The following is a 23,278-nucleotide window of genomic DNA, read 5'->3' on the forward strand; positions in this document are numbered from 1 at the left end:
ACCTGGAGCTCCTAATTTTTGCTTTTTGAAACAATGTCTCATATAGCTTCACTGGCTCTACTCTGCCAGTAGCTAAGCAAAGATCTCTACAAACACCACAGTTAACAGAGTAACAATCCAATGGTGGTTCAGACTTCAAGTCTGATGTCAAGTAGTTTCTTTTAGGCATATTTAAGCACATCACAATTGGGTGAAAAGCTTCCCGGTGATAATTTGCTCAATCCCATGAGCACAACAAAGCTGAGCCATGACTACATCAAAATTCTTTGTAAAGTACAAGTGACATCATCCTTAAAGGTGGGTTCTACAGATTAACTGAGGAAACAGGTTGGAGATCAGGGTTGGGGAGGATCTGGCGTGGTCTCAGACACATAGATATCCCAAAGGTCATCAGGCTATTAGCCACATCTATTCCCAGCCTTCTGGGCAGAAAACAGGCTATACACCTGTCCCTTTGAAGGAACAACCCTGTGTGTCTGACATCCCTGGCTCCCCTAGTGCTTATCTGTCAGCACAAGAACCTCTTCTCCTGCTCTATCATGGGACCTCACAGTTTCAAGTCTCCTCAATGAACCTAAGGATGTGTCCTTTCTATTCTCAGGAGTCAATCATTTATAGTCTGTGCTCATTGGACGGTGTAACACAGTTTCTAGGTCCTTGTAAAATGGAGTCTATTAAGGCAGGACACCGCCTGAAGTTCACTGCTTTCTACAACATGGAGTGAGACATGTAGCAGAGCATGACCTGATCTCAACACTGACGATGACTTCAACTCCTGACCCTGAACAAGAAAAGAAAGGAAAAGAGACATGGCTGCTCCTAGGTATGGCAGAGAAGAAGGTTCACTGTAGATAAAAGGGAGAGTACAGCCAGAGGCAGAGACATCTGGAAGAGTCCAGAATGAACGGGACCCTGAACCTACCCATTGAGGGGAGCGGGTAGGGGAGAATAGAGAGCCAGGACACCAGGAGGCTAAGAGGCCAGGAGGGTAAAGGGGACCAGTGTGGCCAAAATAGCTGGATTATATGGGAAGAACCTCTGGGGTAAGGACAGCCAGCCCCTGGGCTGAAGTTTTTAGGGGAGGGGGCAAGTTATGCCAGTCTGAGGGATGCCAGGAGAACCTGGTGGCCAGGACTGCTTTGATTTGTTAAATGGGCAGGCACCTCAGTTAGCTAGGAGGCCAGCTCTGTTAGGTCCAAGGTTCGAGACTAAGACACTGGGTTCCCTGAAGCTGAGTTACAACTGGTTGTGGGTGGCCCCGTTAGGTGTTGGGAATCAAAGGGTCCCCTGGAAAAGCAGCGTTCACTTCACAGCAGAGTTTTTTTCCAGTCCCCTTTACTTGACTTCCTGAGAGTTCATCTCCCTTTTGTTCTGTAGAATGACTTTACCACTTCATTTTGGGTTTTTGTTCGGGACAGGAGCTCACCATTTTGGGTTTTTGTTTGGGGCAGGAGCCTTGACTCTTCTGAAACTCACCATGTAGATCAGGTTGGCCTTGAACTCACAGAGATCCGCCTGCCTCTGACTCCTGTCTGCTGGGATTAAGGACATGCAGCAGCAAGCCCGAAAATCATAACTTTTACTTATGGAGATTTAAACCCTTTTTGTTCTATGTTCTGATGTAAATCTTTGTGTAAAGTTATTGAATTTCATCTGTCTGACTTTAGAAATACTCCTTCATGGCTTCTGTCTCCTGCAGCAGCCTCAGCTTCTTGGAGTGGCACAGTTCTTGGTTACCTGTCAGCGGGGAAGGGGGGCGGGAGGGGAGAGACAGAATTGAGGAGACCCAGAGGTACACACCAGGGGGACAGCTTTTGCTGAGTTTCTTCTCTCTCTCTCTCTCTCTCTCTCTCTCTCTCTCTCTCTCTCTCTCTCTCTCTCTCTCTCTCTCTCTCTCTCTCTCTCTCTCTCTCTCGTGCTCTCTCGCTCTTGCTCGCGCTCTCTAGCTCTCATTGTTGTTTTTTCCAGGCAGTCCTGGCTGTCCTGGCACTTGCTTTGTAGATCAGGATGACATCGAACCCACTGAGATCCGCCTGTCTCTGCCTCCAAGTGCTGGGATTAAAGGCCTGTGCCACCACCACCAGGCTTTGAGGAGTTTCTAAGAACAGAAGAACAGAACCAGAACGCTGGGGGGGGGAGGGAGCCATTCACATGCCTAGTCTCTCTGAGAGCTCAGTCTGGAGTCACTATGACTAGGCAAAATCTGATCCAGTACTTTGCCAGCCCCACCCTTCCCTTTGTGTGAGACTTCCCAGGACTGAGCAAATACTAATCCACACCGGTCATATATACAGGCAGGTCCAACAAAAGCTCGGGCAATTTCTGTTGGAAATTTCTATTTTGTACCCAGGAGGTCTCGGGCATGGGGCAGTTGAATTTACCCCATATGTATCCATACGCAGGAATCCTATTCCAGTCCTAAACTGTTTCTCTCTTCTAGTAACTTGGTATCCTCCGCCCTGCGATTCTGGGCGTGGGAATCCAGCTCCGCCTTCGCTGGCTGCCAGAGTAAGAGGGTATAAAGCCTCCAAGTGCTCGGCTGGCCCGGTTTACACTAATCCAGACTGCAGTCCAAAGCTCTCTCAGTAACTCTGCAGGGTCGTCCTGGCAACCAGCTGCTCAGCCAATCAGCACCTTGTACTGTGATCCGCCTTCAACATCTGGAGCCATGGCTGGTGAGTATGGCCGGCCGCTATGAGTGAAGGGGCTTGCTATGAGTGAAGGGGCTTGCTATGAGTGAAGGGGCTTGCTATGAGTTTTGTTACTTGCTTCAAAGAGGAAAAGTAAAGTGATTAGGGTTCTGGATGAGCCTTGACTAATCTCTTGAATAGTCTCTGGAAGGGAAGCTTCTGTTCTTAGCCAAAAGCACCGGTTATTCTGCAGCCCACTCTCACCTGAGGGCAACTGGAGTATTGTCCCTTCAACATCCCTTCCCTAACAGAGGCACTCTCGCACCTTATTTGGCCTATTTAGAGATAGGGCCTCATGTATCCCAGGTTGGCCTTAAAACTGCTGCATAACGAAGGCTGGCCTCTTGCCTCCACTGCCTGCATACCAGGATTGTAGATGTGCATCGCCACACCTGGCTTATATGGCCCTGGGATCCGAATCGAAACCAGAATTCAGTTTGCGTCCTAGGATAGCACTCCACCACCCGAGTTCTGTGGGGATCCACAGCCTAGGCCAGAAAGTACTTAAGCATTTAGGAAAGAGTTGCTAACATTTAAAAATGAAGAGGCAATTTATAGGGGCTCTTGCTGAGCTTGGCACACACCTTTAATTCCAGCATTCAGGAAGCAGAGGCAGACAGATCTCTTTAAGTTTGAGGACAGCCTGATCTACTTAGTGAGTTCCAGGATAGCCAGAGCTACATAGTGGAGAGACTGTCTCAAAAAACTGGGGGTGGGGTGGGGGGGTTGGTCAACTTCTGGAAGAAAACAGGAAAATGTGGAGATGGAGGACTGGCCGGAGCTGGAAAGCAGGGTAATAGAACTGGGGCCCTGCTTGGCCCTGGAGAGTTTTCACAGTGAACTTGGTGGGGGAATCTGGTTTGCCATTTGGTCTATTTTTGTGACAGTCTTCCCACTTTGCCATCATCCCAGGGGTAAGTGTGAGAGGGGTCCCTGGAGGTCGGCACTGCACTTGTCTGGTACCTAACTGGCATCTACTGCTTTCCTGAGCAGCCAGCGTCCAGGGCTAAGTGCTTCCCCACAGGGGCTGGCTCTGAGTTTGGGCAGCATTTCCACAGTTGGTGTAGAATTTTACCTTTTTGTATGCAGTTCTTTTCCTTCTAAAACTACTGCAGCCTCCACAAATGCACTCAGAACTTTACTTTGCTATAAGCATGCCAGGGATGAGGCTGATGCTTCCGTTGGTACCGTTGCAGTTTCTAGGAAAGCTCTACCATGAGTGGCCGGGAGAGACAGCAGGGAAGAGTTTTCAACAGCTGGTAAAGCTACATCTGCTGTTTTCCCTTTGCGTACTAGTCTGCATTTATCCATGAGGGATAAACGTTCAAGCCCCTCCATTAGAACCGCAGACATCAAAGTGCCATGCATGTTATCTTATACCCCATGCCTGTGATTCGCTTTAATGTTTGTTTATTCATTCACCCATTTGTTCATTCTGGCCAGACTAGATTCTAACTCAATTTGGTCTAGGCTGACCTTGAATTCTGGGTCCTCTTGCCTCTCTCCCAAGTGCTGGGATTACATGTGGGTGCCACCATGCATAGCTAAATTTAATTTGTAAATTAGAGTAGGAGATTAACAAAAATAAAAATAAAACAGAAGAGTGATGATGAAAATAGGTTGTAATACAGGCATCCTGGTTTTTTTTGTTGCTGTGATAAAATACTGACCAAAAGCAACTTGGGGAGGAAAGGGTTAATTTATTTCAGCTTACTTACAATTCCAGCTAACAATCCATCACTGAGGAGGGAAGTCAGGGCAGGAACCTGGAGGTAGGAGCTGAAGCAGAGGCCCTGGAGGAACGCTTTTAGGATTGCTCAGCCCACTCTCTACAGAAATCTGTACCACCTGCAAAGGGGTGGCACCACCCACTGTGGGCTGGGAGATGCTAGATCAATCATAAATCAAGAATATGTCCCATAAGCATACCTCCAGGCCAGGCTGAGGGAGGAAGTTTTCCAGTTGAAATTCTCTCCTTCCAGGTGGTCTAGTTTGTGTCAAGTTGACACAAACTAACCAGCACACATGGCTTTTAAAATATGAATTAGTACACCTTCAATCCCAGCACTCCAGAGGAGAGGCAGGTGGATCTCTGTGAGTTCAAGGCCAGCCTGGTCTACAGAGAGAGTTCCAGGACAGGCTCCAAGGCAATACAGAGAAAACCTGTCTTGGAAAAAAAAAAATTTTTTTCTGGAATTTTCAACTTGATATTTTTAAACCTGTTGACCACAGGTAGCTGAAACCAGGGCAAGTAAAACTACAGTGGGGGAGGGCACTATTGCATTTGACTCTAGAACTACCCCCTGAAGTGCTGGCACCTTCTCCTCCAATTAGAACTAGAAAATTTTCTAGGCATAGAGAGATAGCTCAGTGGTTAGGAGTACTTGCTGCTCTTGCAGAGGACACACGTTTGAGTCTAGAACCTGTGTTTGGCTGCTCGAAAATCTAGGAACTGGTGAGTGCTGTAATTAGTTTGGCTGTCAGGTTATGGTTAAGGGGAAGGGTTTGTTTTGTTTTTGTTTTTTGTTGTTGTTTGGTTTTTTTGTTGTTGCTGCTGCTGCTGTTTTAATTGTTGTAAATATGAGAGAACAGCCAAAGGCATCTGGAAGAGTCCAGAACAGAGAGAAAAAGAAGTAGACTGAACATGATCGGGCAATCTGTGAGAGCAGGGAGAACAGCAGGGGAGAGAAATAGAGAAACCGCATTGAGAAGGGCAGGCTGGTAAAGGGGACCGAAAGCTGCAGGGGAGGGTGAGCGAGGCCCGGAAAAGGGCTAGGATCGACTTTGAAATGTTCAACAGGGAGGGACTTGAGATACTGAGGGAGCCTAGAGGCCAAGCATGCTGTTAAGTGCCACACATATGCTGATAGGTGCCACAGGCAGCCACGTGTCCCTTTTGCCAGAGGAAAGGGAGATGTATACATGACTCCTTCCCGCAGATGCAAATCACTTCCACAAGTTCCCGAGGGATGCTGACTTTTATCTAACCACCAGAAACCCTCCTACTTGACTGCCTTTGGAGTTTGAGGATTTGGAGTTCCCTTTGGGCCTGACAACAATTACCTGTAACTCTACCTCCAGGGGAGCAAATGTCCTCTCATACTCCTGTGTGCACAAGCAATCCTACACATATAATCATGATTTAACATACATCTTTTAAAAAATAATTTCAGCTGGGCAGTGGTGGTGGTAGTGGCACAGGCCTTTAACCCCAGTACTTGGGAGGCAGGAAAATCTCAGAGTTCAAGGCTAGCCTGATCTATAAATTGAGTTCTAGGACAGCTAGGGCTACACAGACAAACCCTGTCTTGAAAAGCAAAAAAAAAAAAAAAAAAAAAAAAAAAAAGAAAGAAAAAGAAAAAAAAAATTAAAATAACAACCAGGCAATGGTGGCATATGTCTTTAATCCTAGCATTTGCCAGGCAGAAGCAGGCAAATCTCTGAGTTCAAGACCAGACTAGTTGACAGAGCGAGTTCCAGGACAGCTAGGGCTACACAGAGAAACACTGACTCAAAATACAAACATACATATATACATACATACATACATACATACATACATACATACATACATACATATCATAGCTGGGCACGATAGTACACACCCATAATCCCCAGTGTTTATGAGGGAGAGGTAGGAGAATCTGAAATTCAAACTGTCTTTGGAACTCACTATATATTGAGTTCAAGGCCGGCCTGGGTTACAACTCTCATCTCAAGAATAAAAAAAAAAAATATACCATCTTACAGAACATGGTGTGTTTGTGTGTACATATGAAATGAGGGTTATTGTGGAGAATGGGAACATTTGAATATTGTTTTTGAAAGAGGGTCTTACACTGCAGCTGAGACTGTCCTGGAACTCATGGCAGTCCTCCTGCCTCAGCTTCCCAGATGCTGACAATACAGAAATGAGCAATATAACTAGTTTTATGTGTGCTCCGTAACTCAGTCTTGAGATTGACTGGAATGTGCAGGACATTTGTTTTCCACTAACAGCAGATTGCAGGGAAAGTAGCAGCGTGGCTCTCCTATGTTTCAATTGGCTTGCTGTAGTCTTTTACCAGACAGATCATGTGGGTAGTAAATCTTTTACTGCTACAATATCACCATTAAAACACTTTTCCACAAGCTTGGAACCAGTCTGGTCTACATGATAAGCTCCAGGGCAGCCAAGGTCACATAGTGAAACCTTGTTCACACACACACACACACACACACACACCAGACAAATATAGGCCTGGAGAAGTGGTTCATTGGTTATGGGCACTAGCTGCTCTTGTAGGAGGTCTGGGCCCCATCCCCAGCACCCACACGGGAGTTCAAAACTGTTTGTAGCTCCAGTCCCTCTGAGGGTTCTGGGTGTGCATATGCTGCACAGACAAACATGCAAACAAAACTCCCACACCTATAAAATCAATAGATTAAAGAAATTAAATGTGATTTTTAAAAGTAATTCTATTTTTTCCCATGTGTCAGGGTCTCTCTCTATGTAGCTCTGGCTGTCCTGGAATTCACTATGTCAACCAGGCTGGTCTCAAACTCACAGAATTCTGCCTCCCAAGTGCTGGGATTAAAGGCTTTCACCACCACACCTGGCCAAACATTACTTTTTATAAACTTTAGATTCCACTGTAATGTATCCCAAGTGCTTAGCCCCTGTGACACCTAATAGATACCCAGTTAACAATGTGGCACGGATGACATGAGCATTTCAGGGGGTTAATGGAGTGAAATCAAACACGGGTGCAGGGGGTGGAGCAAGAGTCTCCAGGGTTCGGGGTTCATGGAATAATGAACCCATCTGTTTCTTGGCAGCGTGCCAGAGGCAGGAACAAGGGGCATTGACAAAACCGTGCTGTGGCTGCGAGGCTGGCTCATGGGTGTGAGGCTCCAGGTTTGATTCGCAGGACCTGACAGAAAGTAGATGAGCCATTAGATCTGTGTGCTGCAGGGAGACCCAAGACTAAGCAGAAGTTGAGCAAGCAGTGCTGCCCGTAATTCCTGCTGTGTTTCAGAGCTCAGCTGCAAAACAAACAAACATTTAAGTCTTTAATCACCCTGGAATTTATTTTCGTCTGTGGAATAACTCAAACAAAACTCGGGGCTGAAGAGATGATTTGGTTAAGAGTATTGAGCACCCATCTAACAGGCTGGGCACCCTACAAATACCCATAACTCCAGCTCCCGAGAACTCAGTGCTCCCCTTGTGGTCTCCAGGGGTATTTGCATACAAATGACTCAAGAAAATAAAAATAAATCCTTAAAAATTAGTTATTTAACACCAGCCCAAGAAACAACGCTGACAGCACTCAGAGGGCCCTTTTGTAACCTAATCACCATAATGACAAGGGTACCATTATACTGATTTTCCATAGAGGTCATTTTATTTTCATGTAGGTGGCCAATTAAATATGCCAACATTAATTTCTCACTGACTCAGAATATTTTCCTTGTTCTCCCTCCATCCTTTCCTTTCATTTTATTTTCACTTTATTTATGTTTTGGTTTTTCGAGACAGGGTTTCTTTGTGTAACAGCCCTGGCTGTCCTGGCACTTGCTCTGTAGACCAGGCTGGCCTCAAATTCACAGAGATCCACCTGCCTCTACTTCCTGACTGCTGGGATTAAAGGCAAGTGCCACCACTGCTTGGCTTTATTTTTATTTTTGAAATGTATCTTATTTGTTATTATTAGACTGGTGCATGTGTGTGCGTGCATGCGTGCGTGCATGTGTGTGAGTGCCATGTCACAGGTATGAATGAACTTCAGAGAACAACACTGTCAGTTGTTTTTTCCCACCGTTACCTGAGTTCTGAGGATCATCTCCTGGTCACCAGGCTTTGACAGCTTTCTTACTGAGCCATCTTCCCAGCCTTTTCTCCATTTTTATTAGTTACTTTTCATAGCTGTGACCAGAGGGAGCCAGGAATTTGTGGTAGAAGCTCTCATGGCACACAGGGAGAGAACACCCAGAGGGCCAGATCTAATCTTCAGAGGCCTGGAGAGACTCCCTCCCTCCAGCCAGCCCCACTCTAAAGTAGCACCAGGGGTTAGGAACTAAGTAAGTGTTCAATCCTTGAGCCTGAAGGGACTTTTTATCTTTAAACACAGGGTCAGCCTTGGCTCTTAGGTTAGCCAGAACCTATTATCCTCCTGCTCCCGCCTCTCAAGTCTTGGCTTTACAGACATGACTAACTAAACCTAGCTGGGGGGGGGAGGCATTTCATCTTCAAACCATAACAAATTGAAGCCAGAACCAAAGAATGCAAAACTCATACTCAACTCAATCACATGCCTAGCCTCATTCATTGGTTCTTTTTTTGATGGCTGCAGTGAACATAACATTACAATTTCAATGGCTCAGTCTATGAGTTCAGATCTCTAGAACCTGTGTTTTAAAAACAAGGCCAGGTATAGGAGTATGTACTTATACTCGCAGGAAAGTCCCTGGGGCTTGCTGGCAGCCAGCCTGGCCTACTTGGTAACTTTCTGGTTAGTGGGAGACCATGTCTCAAACAGGGTAGAAGTTGCATGAGGAATGACACCCAAAGTTGTCCTCTAGACTCTACATGTACATACATACACACATATGAGTAAACACACGCACACACACACCCCCCGGAATTTTGATCACATGGAGGTCCCAGAATTTGGGAGGTAGAAGTTGGAGAGCCAAGGGTTCAAGGTCATTCTATACTACACAGTTGGTTTGAAGCTAGCTTGGGCTACATGAAGCCCTCACTCATAGGGGTGAGAGGTGATTGGGTCACAATGGCCCTCAGAAATGGTCTAAGCTATTGTCAGATCTGTGGATTTGTATGTGGTGAGATTGTTTTAGAGTGAGGATGTTGTAAGAAGCAGTGTGGCTCCGTCTGGAGTCTGTCCCTCTTGCTATGTGCTACTCAGCACTGTTATAGGACTCTGCAGAGTTTCCACCAGCGAGAAGGACCCTCGCCAGGTGCAGCCTCCTCCCAACCTCTAGTGCTATGAACCAAATAAGCCTTCATGTTTAATTCATTATAAAGCCATGTAGTCTGTGGTATTGTTATAGCAACAGTAAGTGTGGGATGGTTGAATAAGAATGGCCCCCATAGGCTCATACATTGGAATGCTTAGTCACCATTTGAAAGGATTAGAAGAATCAGGAGGCGTGGCCTTGTTAGAGGAAGTGTGTCACTGAGGGGTGGGCTTCGAGGTTTCAAAGGCCCTGTGTTGCCCTTTCTTCCTGTGGATCAGGATGTGGGTCTCAGCTACTCCTCCAGTGCCATGAATGCCACTGTCCCCCACTATGACGATGATGATAGAATAACCTTTTGAAACTGTAAGCCAACCCATAGTGAAATGCTTTCTTTTATAAGAGTTGCCTTGGATATGGTGTCTCTTCACAGCAGTAGAATTATAAGAGGGTAAGTGAGCTAAGACAGCTACCAGCTATCACTTCTTCCCGTATGATCCTTGCCTCCCCAGCTCCTGAAGCTTTGCTTTGCTGGTTGGTACAGATGGAAAACCTAAAATCAGAAACTCATTATCTAAAATCCAAAGTGGTTTTGATGGTATTAAGGATGCTAGGCAAGCATTCTGCCATGAGTTACTCTCACGCACATCCTCCTTTCTTCTGTGTGTCTGCTGTATGTGTGTATGCATGTGTGTGTGTCCTCACCCTCAGCTGCAAAAAATAAAAATAAATGAACAATTTTGGGGGGCAGGGTCTCACTATTTAGTCACAGCTGGCCTCAATCTCAGAGATTCACTTGCCTCTGCCTTCTTAGTGCTGGAATTAAAGGGGTGTGCCACCACAACTGGCTTTTTTGGGAATTTTTCTTGGGTGTTGACTTGATATTCAAAATATTTTGGATTTTGGAGCCCTCTGGCCTTCAGCTTTTAAAAAAAATGAATAAATTACATTTTTTTTGTGTGTGTGTGTGTGTGTGTGTGTGTGTGTGTGTGTGTGTGTGTACATAGCCCATGTGGAGGTCAGGATAACCTCAGAGGCCTGTTCCCTCCTTCCACCACGTAGATCCTGGGTATTGCCTCAGGTCATCAGGCTTGGCAGCAAGCACAGACCTGCTGAGCCATCTCACCAGCCCAAACTTCAGATTTTCAGATTAGAGCTATTTAATTGATAATCTTAGCCACTATTCCCCTGTCTGAAAAACTGTGGTGGAAACATGTCTGACCCAAAGCATTTTAGATGAGAGACTCATTCAGCTTTAGATTTTCCTTCCACGTCTCACCTTCTTGTATCGGAACAGTGAGAAGAGCCCTGATTGTACTGGCCCATTCAGAGAGGACATCATTCAACTACGCCATGAAGGAGGCTGCTGTAGAGGCTCTAAAGAGGAAAGGATGGGAGGTGGATGAATCTGACCTCTATGCTATGGACTTTAACCCTATCATTTCCAGAAAGGATATCACAGGTAAGAATTGTCTCTCTATCAACAGTGGACCCTATGGCCCAGCCTCAGCCCTCCTTTCCTCCCAACAGGTAAGCTGAAGGACTCTGAGAACTTTCAGTACACTTCTGAGTCAACGCTAGCATATAAGGAAGGCCGCCTGAGCCCAGATATCGTGGCTGAACAGAAAAAGCTCGAAGCTGCAGACCTCGTGATATTTCAGGTATGGCCAGGACAGAAATCATAAGAAAGCGATGTCTGGGGTGTTTGTTCTTATTGCCCTAGACCTGACACTTTCTGCATTCTGTCTGAATAAATAATGTTCGTCGGGTGTGCCATTGCATAGGTTCACAGATAATGGGTAGCTGAACTGCCTGCACTTTGTCTATTTATCTAAATTATATTTGCGTGCATGCACAGGCCAAAAGATGAAATACCAACCATCTGTTTTGAGTGAGACATGTAGGCCTGGAGCTCAGCAATGCAGCTAGGCTAGCTGGCTAGAGAGCCCCAGGAATCCACCTATCTGTACCTACCCACTTCTGTTACTGGGATTAGAAGCATGCTATGGGCCATACCCAACTTCTCACATGGGTGCTTGGGAGTCGAACTCAGGCACTCATACTGGTGAGACCAGCTCTTTACTGACTGAACCATGTCTCCAAGCCCTATAAATTCTTTGTCCTGGTTTTCTTCCTGAATGTGTTCATGAGTATTGAACCACATTTTTGAGGAGAGTGAAGACTGGAGCAGGCTCTCCGCTGCTTTTATTGAGAACAGAAGGCAGATAGATACAGTTTTGAGATGCGGAGGATGAACACCAGGACCTCATGCCTGCTTGCTAGGCCAGTGCTCTGCCACTGAACAGTAGCCCAGATAAGACTTCCTCATGGGGCACCTGATAAACCTTAGTCACAGCAGCCAGTGATCTGCATTCTGAGTGGCTTTGTTTATTCTAGATGATGGGACTGTAGATCTGTGTACACAAGGGAGGCACGTCTTGGGAGGATGCCTGCTAACACAAGCTCTTGGGAAAATATTCAGTAATGCTCTCAGAGGCAAACCCACCTGCAGTCCTTGCTACTTGGACTTTGCCACCAAATGGATTTCATGGAAATAGATCTTATTTGCATATGACTTTATTCACGCCTAGCCAATGGTTATAGTTTTTAGGAGGAAGAGAGAGAGAGACAGAGAGAGAGAGAGAGACAGAGAGAGAGAGAGAGCCAAGATCAAGGATAGAATTTTCTCCTATTGAGTTAGGTACTACCATATATTTTTCTTGAGTTTTTTGTTGAGTTTTTGTTTGTTTGGAGACAGACAGGGTCTCTGTGTCGCCCTGACTGGCTTGGGATCATTATGCTGAACAAGCTGTCGTAGAATTCACAGAGCTGGGTTTGAAGGTGTGTTCCACCATGTCAGGAAAATATATTTTTTAAATTATGTAGGCTGTGCGTCTGTGATGGGCATGTGTATGTAGATGTAGGTGCTTGTGGAAAGACCAGAAGTGGATATTGGATCCCATGGAATTAGATGCTAGGGCTGACCTAGGTCATCTGGAAGAGAAGTATGGACTCAACCTGTAAACCATCTGTCGTGTTTCTTTTTTTGAGACTGGGTCTCTCTGTATATTTTTGGCTGACCTGGTACTAAATATGTTGACTAGGCTGGCCTCAAACTCAGAGAAAGCAACCTGCCTCTGCCTCCCAAGTGCTAGGACAGAGTCTCACTATGCTGCCTGGGCTAGCCTTGAACTCAAAATCTTTCAGCCTCAGCTCCCAGAGTTGCTGGGATTGTGTGTGTTTGCCACCATGGCCTATTACTGTTCTTCTTTTCTTGCTCTTTTCAGAAGATGTTGGTATGTAGCTTGGAATTCAGTAATCCTGCAGCTCCAGCCTTACCAAGTAGTTCATACTAAGGGAGCAAGGCACATCCCCTGGTTGCTAAATGTGCTAACTTTTTCTGAGGGAATGGCAAAGGCAAAGAACAATTTTTTCCTGGCCACAGGGGGAAAGGACCAGCAGGGGGAGTGCCCTGAGCTGAAATCTTGTCTGTCTTCTGTCCCACAGTTCCCACTGCAATGGTTTGGAGTGCCCGCCATTCTGAAAGGTTGGTTTGAGCGAATACTTGTTGCAGAATTTGCCTATACATATGCCACCATGTATGACAAGGGCCCTTTCAAGGTAGGTGAACTTTTGGGCATTTCCTGGTAGATTCTGCCCTGGACTCTTAAGACCAGGGAGGGATGCATTGTACAGCTCTTGTCAATCAAATGTATGATGTTTTGCATTTGTTTGATTTTTTTTCATTCACTTACATATTATTTTATGTATAAGGGCATTATGCCTGTTTGTATGTCTGTGTACTGCATGTGTACAGTGCCCAAGGAGTCCAGAAAAGGGCATCAGATCCCCATGTGGGTGCTGGGAATTGAACCTGACTTGGACGGAGAGCAGCAAGTACTCTTAACTCCTAAACCATCTCTTCAGTCCCCGATTGATTGATTGATTGATTGATTGATTGATTGATTGATTGAACTTGCAGATTGGCAGATAAGACTCAGGTTGTCAGTCTTGGTGACAGGCACCTTTACCTGCTAAGCTAGCTCACCAGTCTTTGTTGCAAAGTATTCCAGAAAAAAACGAAAAAGTGAGTGTTGGGATTAGTGAGTGTCAAAGGATAGACGAAACTAGACTTTAAGATGTTTGGTGGATACTTCGTTGGACTATTCTCTTCATGTTTGAGATTTTCCATAGTAAAAATCAAATGAAAATTTTTACTGACATGGTGGCAGACACCTAAAATCCCATTTGGGAGGTAGAGGCTGGAAGATCAGGAGTTCAAGGTCATCTTCAGCCAAATAGAGAGTTTTAGGTCAGCCCGGCATACATGAGATTCTGCCTGGAAAAAAAAATAAGACAACAACAACAACAAAAACTTTGTTGTTTGGAGGCCAAATAGTGGCAAGAAACACCTTTGATTTTTTTTTTAAATCTAAATTAAAAACAACAACAACAACAAGACACAGGATCTCCCTTTGTAGACAAGATTGGCCTGGGACTCAGAGACCCACCTGCCTCCTGGGTGCTGGGATAACAGGTGTCTGCCACCATGCCAGGCCATCTCCTAATGTTTAAATGAGCTGGTGATTTGGGCTGCAGTCGTGGCTATCCGCAGCCACATGCTAGTCACAGCTGCAGTTGGAAGATGTGCAGAGTCACACTGAGGCTGCAGAGGAGCTGAACAATAGGATGAACTCTCCCTGGAGCCATTCATTAACTCACTGGGGCCCAGGAGAGGAGAGGATGACTCTTGTTTTCTTTCAGAATAAGAAGACCTTGCTTTCCATCACCACTGGGGGCAGCGGCTCCATGTACTCTCTTCACGGTGTCCACGGGGACATGAACATCATCCTGTGGCCAATTCAGGTACCTCATTGTCGGTGAACTTCCAGGGGAGTTTGTTAGCTGAGCATTCCTCGGAGTCCAAACCTCCAGACAGTAACCGAAAACTGACCCAAGGTGTGAGGAGGAAAGCCTGGCAACGGCACAGCAGCACCCAAGCTTCGTTCAGGGACTTGTGACATAGATGAGCCAGTCCACCAGGGCACAATATGGTCAAACAGTCTCTCCTAACCAACGTGCACCCGACCCTCAGCATGTGGAGCCAAAGCCTTGGGCTCTTCGGTCTTCTAGAACTGTATGTGCAGCTCCAGAACAACAAAGTGTGTGTGTGTGTGTGTGTGTGTGTGTGTCTGTGTGTGTGTCTGCTGTGTAGAGGCTAGCTGGCTTATGAGCTTCTGGACTGTTCTCATGTCCTGTGTGTGTGTGTGTGTGTGTGTGTGTGTGTGTCTGCTGTGTAAAGGCTAGCTGGCTTATGAGCTTCTGGACTGTTCTCATGTCCCCACCTCCCATCTTGGCGTGGGATGCTGGGACTGCAGAATCATGCCACTGTGTTCACTTTTTTACAAGCCTTCTGGGTTCTAACTCATGCCATCAGGGCTTGCAAGGTTGGTACCCTTACTTGCTGAGCCATCTCCCCAGCCCTTTTATTTATTTTCTAAGGGGTGGTGGTGGTGGTTCAATGTGGTATGTCATGGACTGGAAAGATGGCTCAGCAGTTAAGAACACTGGGTGCTCTCCCAGAGGACCCAGGTTCAATTCCCTGTACCCACATATTCACTTCCAGGGAATCCAACATGCAGGCAAAACATCAATGCACGTAAAATAAAAATAAATTACTTAAGGGGGGGTGTCTCATTATGTAAGTCCAAAGTGACTTGAACTTGTGACAGTTCTGACTCGGCTTATTAGGTGCTGGGTGTAAGGCATGGACCAGCACGTCTGGCTCCCCAGGACAAGTTAAGAACTGCATTCATTCAGCTTGCCTTAGAGGTGGGCTTTGGACTCTGAGGATGATGTCTTCTGAGGGGAAGGGATTGGAGAAGAGAGTGATTGAGGTGGGCAGTGGAAGGATCATTTCTAAAGACCGAGGGAGGCAGGAAAATGCACATCCACATGCCCTGGCACGAGCCAGTGCCAAGGGGCAAGCAGTCTCCCCAATGTAATAGAACTTCTGGCTCTTTTGGCAGAGGATCCGGGTTGGCACAGTTTCAAGGCTTTATTCATTGAGAAAGCTCCACCAAGGAGGCTAAATGAGGTGACAGAAAGGGAGGGAAGGCAGAAGGTAAGAGAAGGAACTGTGACAATTCACCAGGGTACCTCAGGCCTCTGACTGGCTTTTCTCTCATTGGCAAGCCCAGATCACCCTTTTAAAAGAATTTTAAAAATTTAGCCAAGTGGTGGCTCATACATTTAATCCCAATACTCGGGAGGCAGAGGCAGAGCTCTATGAGTTCAAGGCCAGCCTGGTCTACAGAGTGAGTTCTAGGATAGGATCTAAAGCTACAGAGAAAGCCTGTCTCAATAAACCAAAACCAACAACAACAACAACAAAAAGTCCAGGAGCAGAGACTGGAGAGAGAGCTTGGTGGTTAAGAGCGCTGGCTGCTTTTCCAGAAGACCCTGATTGGATTAAAGGCATGCACCACCACTACCTGGCTTTTTTTTTTTTTTAAGATTTCTATTTATATATTTTATTGCTCTGTGTGTGTATGTGTGTGTGTTTGTGTTTATATAAATGTGCTACATTTATGTAGGTGCCCACAGTGGTCAGAAAAGGTCATCTAATCCCTTAGAGCTGGAGTGACAGGTGGCTTCAAGTCATTCCACCTGTGTGCTGGGAACCAAATTTGGGTTCTCTGAAAGAGCAGCAAATCTTAATGGTTGAGCCAGCTCTCCAGCCCCAAGACCAACTTCTGATGCTCATTTACAGTAGCCTGCCAGACTGCTCCTGAGACTTAGCTTTGTGTTCTTTGTCTCTTTCAGAGTGGCATTCTGCATTTCTGTGGCTTCCAGGTCTTGGAACCACAGCTGGTGTACAGCATTGGCCACACCCCACCAGAAGCCCGGACTCAGATCCTGGAAGGGTGGAAGAAGCGCCTGGAAACTATCTGGGATGAGACACCGCTCTATTTTGCACCAAGCAGCCTATTTGACCTAAACTTTCAGGCAGGGTTCTTACTGAAAAAAGAGGTCCAAGAGGAGCAGAGAAAGAACAAATTTGGCCTTTCTGTGGGCCATCACTTGGGCAAGTCCATTCCAGTTGACAGCCAGATCAAAGCTAGAAAATAAGGGTTTTTTCCCCCTAACACGTAGTTAAACCTAGTTATTATTTTTCCAGCTTACCTGACTTTGTTTTGTTTTGTTTCCCTTATTCCACAAGGATAGGAAAAGAAGTAGGCTCACTTCATACATTTGTGGATAGTTCTATCACCAAGTGTACAGCTGTGACAACAATATGACGTCCAAAATCAGATTAGGTGCCACAGGTCATTTGGGATATGAAGCAGGGGTAGGGAGGGGGTATGGAAGCTGGAAGCTATTCCTTTAGGTCATCGAGGCAATATAATCCTTTTCTTAGGGCTAGCCCTGGCTACATGACATTCACCTCTCCGAAGATTTGTTTCTTTTAATTAACTCTCTGTAGTTTAGGGCTTAGGGGAATTGCTTAGAGAAAACAATGGCTAAGGGACTGACTTGCTTTAGCAGTTAGCAAGCTAAAGCCTGTTTATGATACATTCTGGTTTCAATTACTGTGCAGTAACTGGCGTGCCTCCCAGGGGCATTTCTCTCCAGCTCTTTTCTATCTTGTACACAGCACACACAGGTCCTGGGAAATGAATATTAAAACAGATCTTGGTCTCATTCTTCTGTTTCATTTTTTTGCAGAAATAAATGAACACACCAGGGCATGGTGGTGCAAGCTTAATAAGCCCTCCAATACTTCAAAACAATAGCCCGCTGCTGAGCTGGAGCGTAGGCTCAGCAGGTAAGAGCCCTTGTTCTTGCTCAGATCCTGGATTCAGCTTCCAGCCCAGACACCTGCATAGAAACTAATGGCTGTTTCTAACTTCAGCTCCAAAGGATCTGTGCCCTCTTCTGTCTTCTGCAGGCACCACAGGCACATAGTGCACAGACATACATGCAGGCAAAACATCCATATACATAGAATAAATCCTAAGTGCCAAAACAAAACAAAAAAAGCCGTCGCCTTCTACCAAAAGTGTCATCTATACAAATACCTTGAAATCAATGGCATTCCTTTTTTATTTTTAAAGATGCTTTATTTTTAATTAGGTGCACTGTGTGTGTGTCTGCCTGAGTGCCAGTGTCTACAGAGGCCAGAAAAGGGCCTTCGATCACCCAGAGTTGGAGATACAGGTGGTTGTGGGCCACTGGAAGTGGGTGCTGGGAACCAAACTCGGGTCCTTTACAAGAGCAGAAAGTGCTTTTTAGCTACTAAACTATCTCTCCAGCCCTGATGATTACATTCATTCTAAGAAAATATTTGGATCCCATGATATTAGGGATAAAGTTGTAGGCATTATTATTTATAGACAATAATTTTAACACTGTGTGTGTGTGTGTGTGTGTGTGTGTGTGTGTGTGTGTGGGGGTAGCTAAAGAATAATCTCACACATGTGAAGCAAGGATCCTTCCCTTGACCTACATTCTCAGTTCCTCATTTTGGTATATCAATTTTGGCATAAAATTAATTTTTATTTAGGGGGTGTATGGACCGTGAGTGTGGCTACCTATGGAAACTAGAAGATGGAGTCACAGCTCCTGGAGTTTTGGGCATCTGGTTGTAAGACACCTGATGTAGGTGCCCAGAATTGAATCCCTTTTGAACCCTCTGCTAGAACAGCAAGGGTTCTTAAATGTTGAGCCATCTTCTACCCCCACCCCCATTTAAATTCTTGAAATGCAAGCTGGGTATGTTAGCAATGCTATGACTGTCATCTCAGCATTGAGGACACTGAGACAGGAGAGTCAGAAACTCAAGGTCTTCCTGAGCTATATAGTGAGTTTGAGGCTATCGTGGGCAACAAGAAGCCCTGTCTCTAGAAACAAACAAATCTTTAGGTGTATCCCCTTCCCATGTGGGTGCAATTCAAGGATATCACAATAGTGCACCCTCTTGTGGAAAATGGCATGAAAATATGCAAAGCTATGTGGCCAGAGAATCTGCAGACCTGACTTAGTATTGAATGCTTTAAAATTCAACAAATAAACCCACTTCACTGATACCAGTACAGGTATCCATGTTGATATACTTAGGGCTTTCCGGAGGAACAGAACTTAAAAAATAAATCTAGATAGGTAGACAAAGGGGATTTATTAGAATGGTGTTTAGAATGTGGTCCAGCTAGTCTAACAATAACTGTCTAACAACAGAAGGACCGAGAATCTAGTAGTTATTTGATCCACGAGGCTGGATTTCTGAAGTGGTCTTTATATGCCTGAGTCCCAAAGAAGTCAGCTCTAATGCCAGTGAAGGAATGAATTTGCCAGTGAGAGTGAAGGCAGGCAGGCAAAGACAGCAAGCTTCCAGCTTCCATGTCCTTTTTCTAGGTTGCCAGATTAAAGGTGAATCTTCCCACGTCCAAGATCTGAGTGCATCTGTCCAGCCAGGTGGTGGCGCACACCTTTAGTCCCAGCACTCAGGAGGCAGAGGCAGGCAGATCTCTGAGTTCCAGGAGAGCTAGGGCTACAAAGAGACAACCTGTCTCAAAAGGAAAAAGAAAAAAAAACAAAAACAGTGCCTCTTCCCATGTCAAATGATTTAAGGAAAAACAAAACAAAACAAAACAAAACAAAACAAAACAAAAAACCCTCACAGGTGAGCCCAGCCACTTGAATTTGAATTTTAGTTAATTCCAGATGGAGTCAAGTTGAAGACCAAGAATAACCATCACACAAGCTGAAGGGAAATCTGGGTTTCAGTAACAAGAGGTGGCCAGGTGTAGGTAAGGTAATATAGCCTGAGCTGGCTGCTTCATATTGAATGGCCATGAAATCACCTGTCCCTGGAACCTATCTAGTGGAGGGGAGAACTGACTTCTGAAAGCTTATTCAGATCACACATGTGCCATGCATATGTGCTAGAAAGAATGCACACACACACACACACACACACACACACGCAAACACGCAAACACACAAATAATGTAATAGTGTTTTGTTTTGAGACAGGGTTTTACTGTGTAGCCCTGGCTGTCCTGGAACTCTCTTTGTAGACCAGGCTGGCCTTGGAATCAGAGATCCGCCTGCCTCTGCCTCTGCCTCTTGTGTGCTAGGATTAAAGGCATCCATCTCTGTCCTGATGCAATTATTTTAAGAGCTTTAGAAAAGAAAGTGGTATTGGAATTACAGCACATAGTAAAAATGTGGTCAATGGATGCCTGGGGGTTGGGGCAGTTTTTACTCTGATATAACCAACCAAAGGGCCATTCTTCCGAGTGCTAGGCACATAGAAAAATGGGAACACTTACCCTTGCAGAATTGCATTATTATGAAAAAAAATGGCAGTTACAGAAACAGGGATGCTGAGTGTTGAAAAGTGTCAGGAAGAAAAAGGTTTAAAGGGATAGAGCTGGGACTGACATACAGGATAATAAAGAAAGCTGTCCATTAAGCCCATGCTTGTCAGATAAAGTGCAGAGTGAGACTGACTACTAGGAGGAACACCCCAGGCACCGGTAGGTCTTTAATAAACCTGGGATAGGATCGTGCAAACAAGTTCTAGGAACTGGAAATTAACTAGCAGGACTAAAACAGAGAAAGTGAAAGACTGACAGGTCAGAACAAAGTCACTAGGATACTGCTCTAAGGAAAAGTCCCTGGAGGCTATGAGCTGAGGTGTGCTAAGGCTTGTTTGAAAAGGGTTGTGGTATGTGTGCAATCAAGTGTAAGAGATGAAGGTGGATTTGGCCCTCCCAGGGTGCTGGAACAATAGGGGCAACAGGTGTGTTTGACCAGATCAAAGATCAGGGTTAGCAGGATTTGATGATGAATCTGAAGCAGCTGGAGTTCGAAGTTGCAAAGGTATATTGGCCTAAGCAATTCAAGGACAGAGACTCCATTTGTTAGGATCTAGAAGGAACACTTTGGGGTAGGGATGGGGAGCGGGAGGGGGGACTAGCATTTGGCTCACTTCATGCTATCTTTGAGAAGTCTGCTAAGACAATCAAGGTGATGTTGGCTAGCAAAAAGCAGGGTCCCAAGAACTGCAGAATTTAAGGAATTTATCAGCTAGGTACACACGTGGGAACCCACAGTCTTTAAAGCAATGAAACTGGAGGTGCTCTCCCAGAGCTGTGTGCGCAGGCCTGCCGACTGATCTCTGAGGCTCTGCTATACTTGAGGTCAAGATACATTTGAAAAGGGGTGGTCAGTGCAGGCATAAAAACACAGCTTTCACCTCAAGATTATTCCAGAGTCAAACTGAGTGACCATGCTTGGAGACATGGATTTAGGTTATCTCAAATTCCTGTTCCAGTATGTGAGCAATTTCATAAAGTTGCAAAGTTTTTATGGTAATAAAACAAAGTTTTAGACCAAGGCATCTTAGAAATACATTGGTGGGGAAAAAAAAATACTTGGGTGGAAATATCAGACAGGTAGGTTACAGTCAGGCAGAGGAGGCTCCCCTACAGGCCTTAGATGCTGCTTTAACCCTTGGGTTGGTAGAGAATAGTTACTACATTCCAAACTTTTCAATCTATGTGGTTAGTTTTTGTTGTTGTTTTGTTGGTTTGTCAATCTGACAAGCTAGAGCCATCTGGGAAGAGAGAACTCAATTGAGGAATTGCCTCCTTCAGATTGGGCTGTAGGGAAGTGGGGGCAGGAGATTTTCATTAATGATTAGTGTGGGAGGGGCCCAGCTCACTGTGGGTGACCACCAGGGCAGGTGGTCCTGGGTTGTATAAGGTAGCTGAATAAGCCAGTAGGCGTCTTTCCTCCATGGTTTCTGCTCTAAGTTCCTACCCTGGCCATTCTTTCTCTCCAGGGTGCTTTATCACTGCAATAGAAAGCAAATTAAGACATTTGCTATCAGGATGTTACCACCACAGAGGTGGGTAATGAGGAGCTCTTTAGGGCACTGAGGAAAGTCCAAGAGAAACAAATTAGGCTCCAGACCTGCAGCATCCCAAATTTTCCAGTCATTGAAGTTTTAATCAGACATCCTTGGCAGACAGCTTCTTCCAGGGGAAGTGCTTCACACTGGGGAAGCAGAGAGAAGACTGTACCATCCTGACAGCCAACTGAAGAAAGTGTGCTGAGGAAGGAGTCATTGGGTGTGTCAAAAACTGTAGGTAAGCCAAGTACGATGAGGGTCCACCACGTGGAAACCACTCCTCCATGATATGGGCAACGCCTGTTTCAATCGAGTGGGAAGATGCATACTGGGTGTATTCAAGGAGATGGGAGAGACTGTGAAAATACTACAGAAGAGAAGTGATGGCAGAGAATTACTCACCGGATGCTGACACAGGCTCTCTTCCAAATCAAACTGTTGCCATCTTCAGGACTTCTGCTCACAAGAGAGACTCACAACAGGGTTTGTTGATGATTTGACTAGTTGACTAGGTGGGTCAAAGGGGTGTGTGTGTGTGTGTGTGTGTGTGTGTGTGTGTGTGTGTGTGTGTGATGGAACCCTCCTTGAGTAGCTAACCACTCCAAGGAGGTATGTGTGTGTCAGGGGACCCTCACCTGAATATCTAACCACTCCAAGGGTATGGGGGGGGAGACCCTCACCTAAGTATCTAACCACTCCAAGGGTGTTGTGTGTCTCAGGTGACCCTCCCTGAAGTATCTAACCACTCCAAGGGTGTGTGTGTGTCAGGGGACCCTCCCTGAGTATCTAACCACTCCAAGGGTGTGTGTGTGTGTGTGTGTCAGGTGACTCTCCCTGAAGTATCTAACCACTCCAAGGGTGTGTGTGTGTCAGGGGACCCTCCCTGAGTATCTAACCACTCCAAGGGTGTGTGTGTGTGTGTCAGGTGACCCTCCCTGAAGTATCTAACCACTCCAAGGGTGTGTGTGTGTCAGGGGACCCTCCCTGGAGTATCTAACCACTCCAAGGGTGTGTGTGTGTCAGGGGACCCTCCCTGAGTATCTAACCACTCCAAGGGTGTGTGTGTGTGTGTGTGTCAGGTGACTCTCCCTGAAGTATCTAACCACTCCAAGGGTGTGTGTGTGTCAGGGGACCCTCCCTGAGTATCTAACCACTCCAAGGGTGTGTGTGTGTGTGTCAGGTGACCCTCCCTGAAGTATCTAACCACTCCAAGGGTGTGTGTGTGTAGGGGACCCTCCCTGAGTATCTAACCACTCCAAGGGTGTGTGTGTGTGTGTCAGGTGACCCTCCCTGAAGTATCTAACCACTCCAAGGGTGTGTGTGTGTGTGTGTGTCAGGTGACCCTCCCTGAAGTTCTACCACCCAGGGGGGGGGCGGGGACCCTCCCTGGAGTATCTAACCACTCCAAGGGTGTGTGTGTGTGTGTGTCAGGTGACCCTCCCTGAAGTATCTAACCACTCCAAGGGTGTGTGTGTGTCAGGGGACCCTCCCTGGAGTATCTAACCACTCCAAGGGTGTGTGTGTGTGTGTGTTTGTGTGTCAGGTGACCCTCACCTGAATATCTAACCACTCCTCCCAGCTGTAAACAATTCTAACTTAAATGCATGTGGTCTCAAGAGAGGCTAGAGGATACAGATTTGGAAGAAAAAGGGAAGGGGACATTCATCTAAGCAGCCCCAGGGAAAGCCATCATCCCCACCAGGGAAGACCT

General features: G+C 45.9%; 1 protein-coding gene across 1 annotated transcript; it reads left to right on the top strand.

Annotated features, from left to right (window-relative positions):
* Nucleotides 1-2,593: 2,593 nt before the first annotated feature.
* Nqo1 (NAD(P)H quinone dehydrogenase 1) lies at nucleotides 2,594-17,351 on the top strand. Its single transcript, XM_051201524.1, has 6 exons — nucleotides 2,594-2,675; nucleotides 10,945-11,109; nucleotides 11,178-11,308; nucleotides 13,155-13,268; nucleotides 14,412-14,513; nucleotides 16,473-17,351. The coding sequence occupies exons 1-6, from the start codon at nucleotides 2,669-2,671 to the stop codon at nucleotides 16,776-16,778; spliced, it is 825 nt and encodes a 274-aa protein (XP_051057481.1). The 5' UTR covers nucleotides 2,594-2,668; the 3' UTR covers nucleotides 16,779-17,351.
* Nucleotides 17,352-23,278: the final 5,927 nt, after the last annotated feature.

Source organism: Phodopus roborovskii, unplaced genomic scaffold, assembly GCF_943737965.1.
Source record: "Phodopus roborovskii unplaced genomic scaffold, PHOROB, whole genome shotgun sequence".
In the NCBI taxonomy this organism is placed as follows: domain Eukaryota; kingdom Metazoa; phylum Chordata; class Mammalia; order Rodentia; family Cricetidae; genus Phodopus; species Phodopus roborovskii.

Bases quoted from the DNA above. Each gene is read 5' to 3' on its own strand.
- Nqo1 (XM_051201524.1), top strand. The intron at 11,110-11,177 runs GTAAGAATTGTC...TCCTCCCAACAG, and splicing joins TTCCAGAAAGGATATCACAG to GTAAGCTGAAGGACTCTGAG. The intron at 11,309-13,154 runs GTATGGCCAGGA...TCTGTCCCACAG, and splicing joins CAGACCTCGTGATATTTCAG to TTCCCACTGCAATGGTTTGG.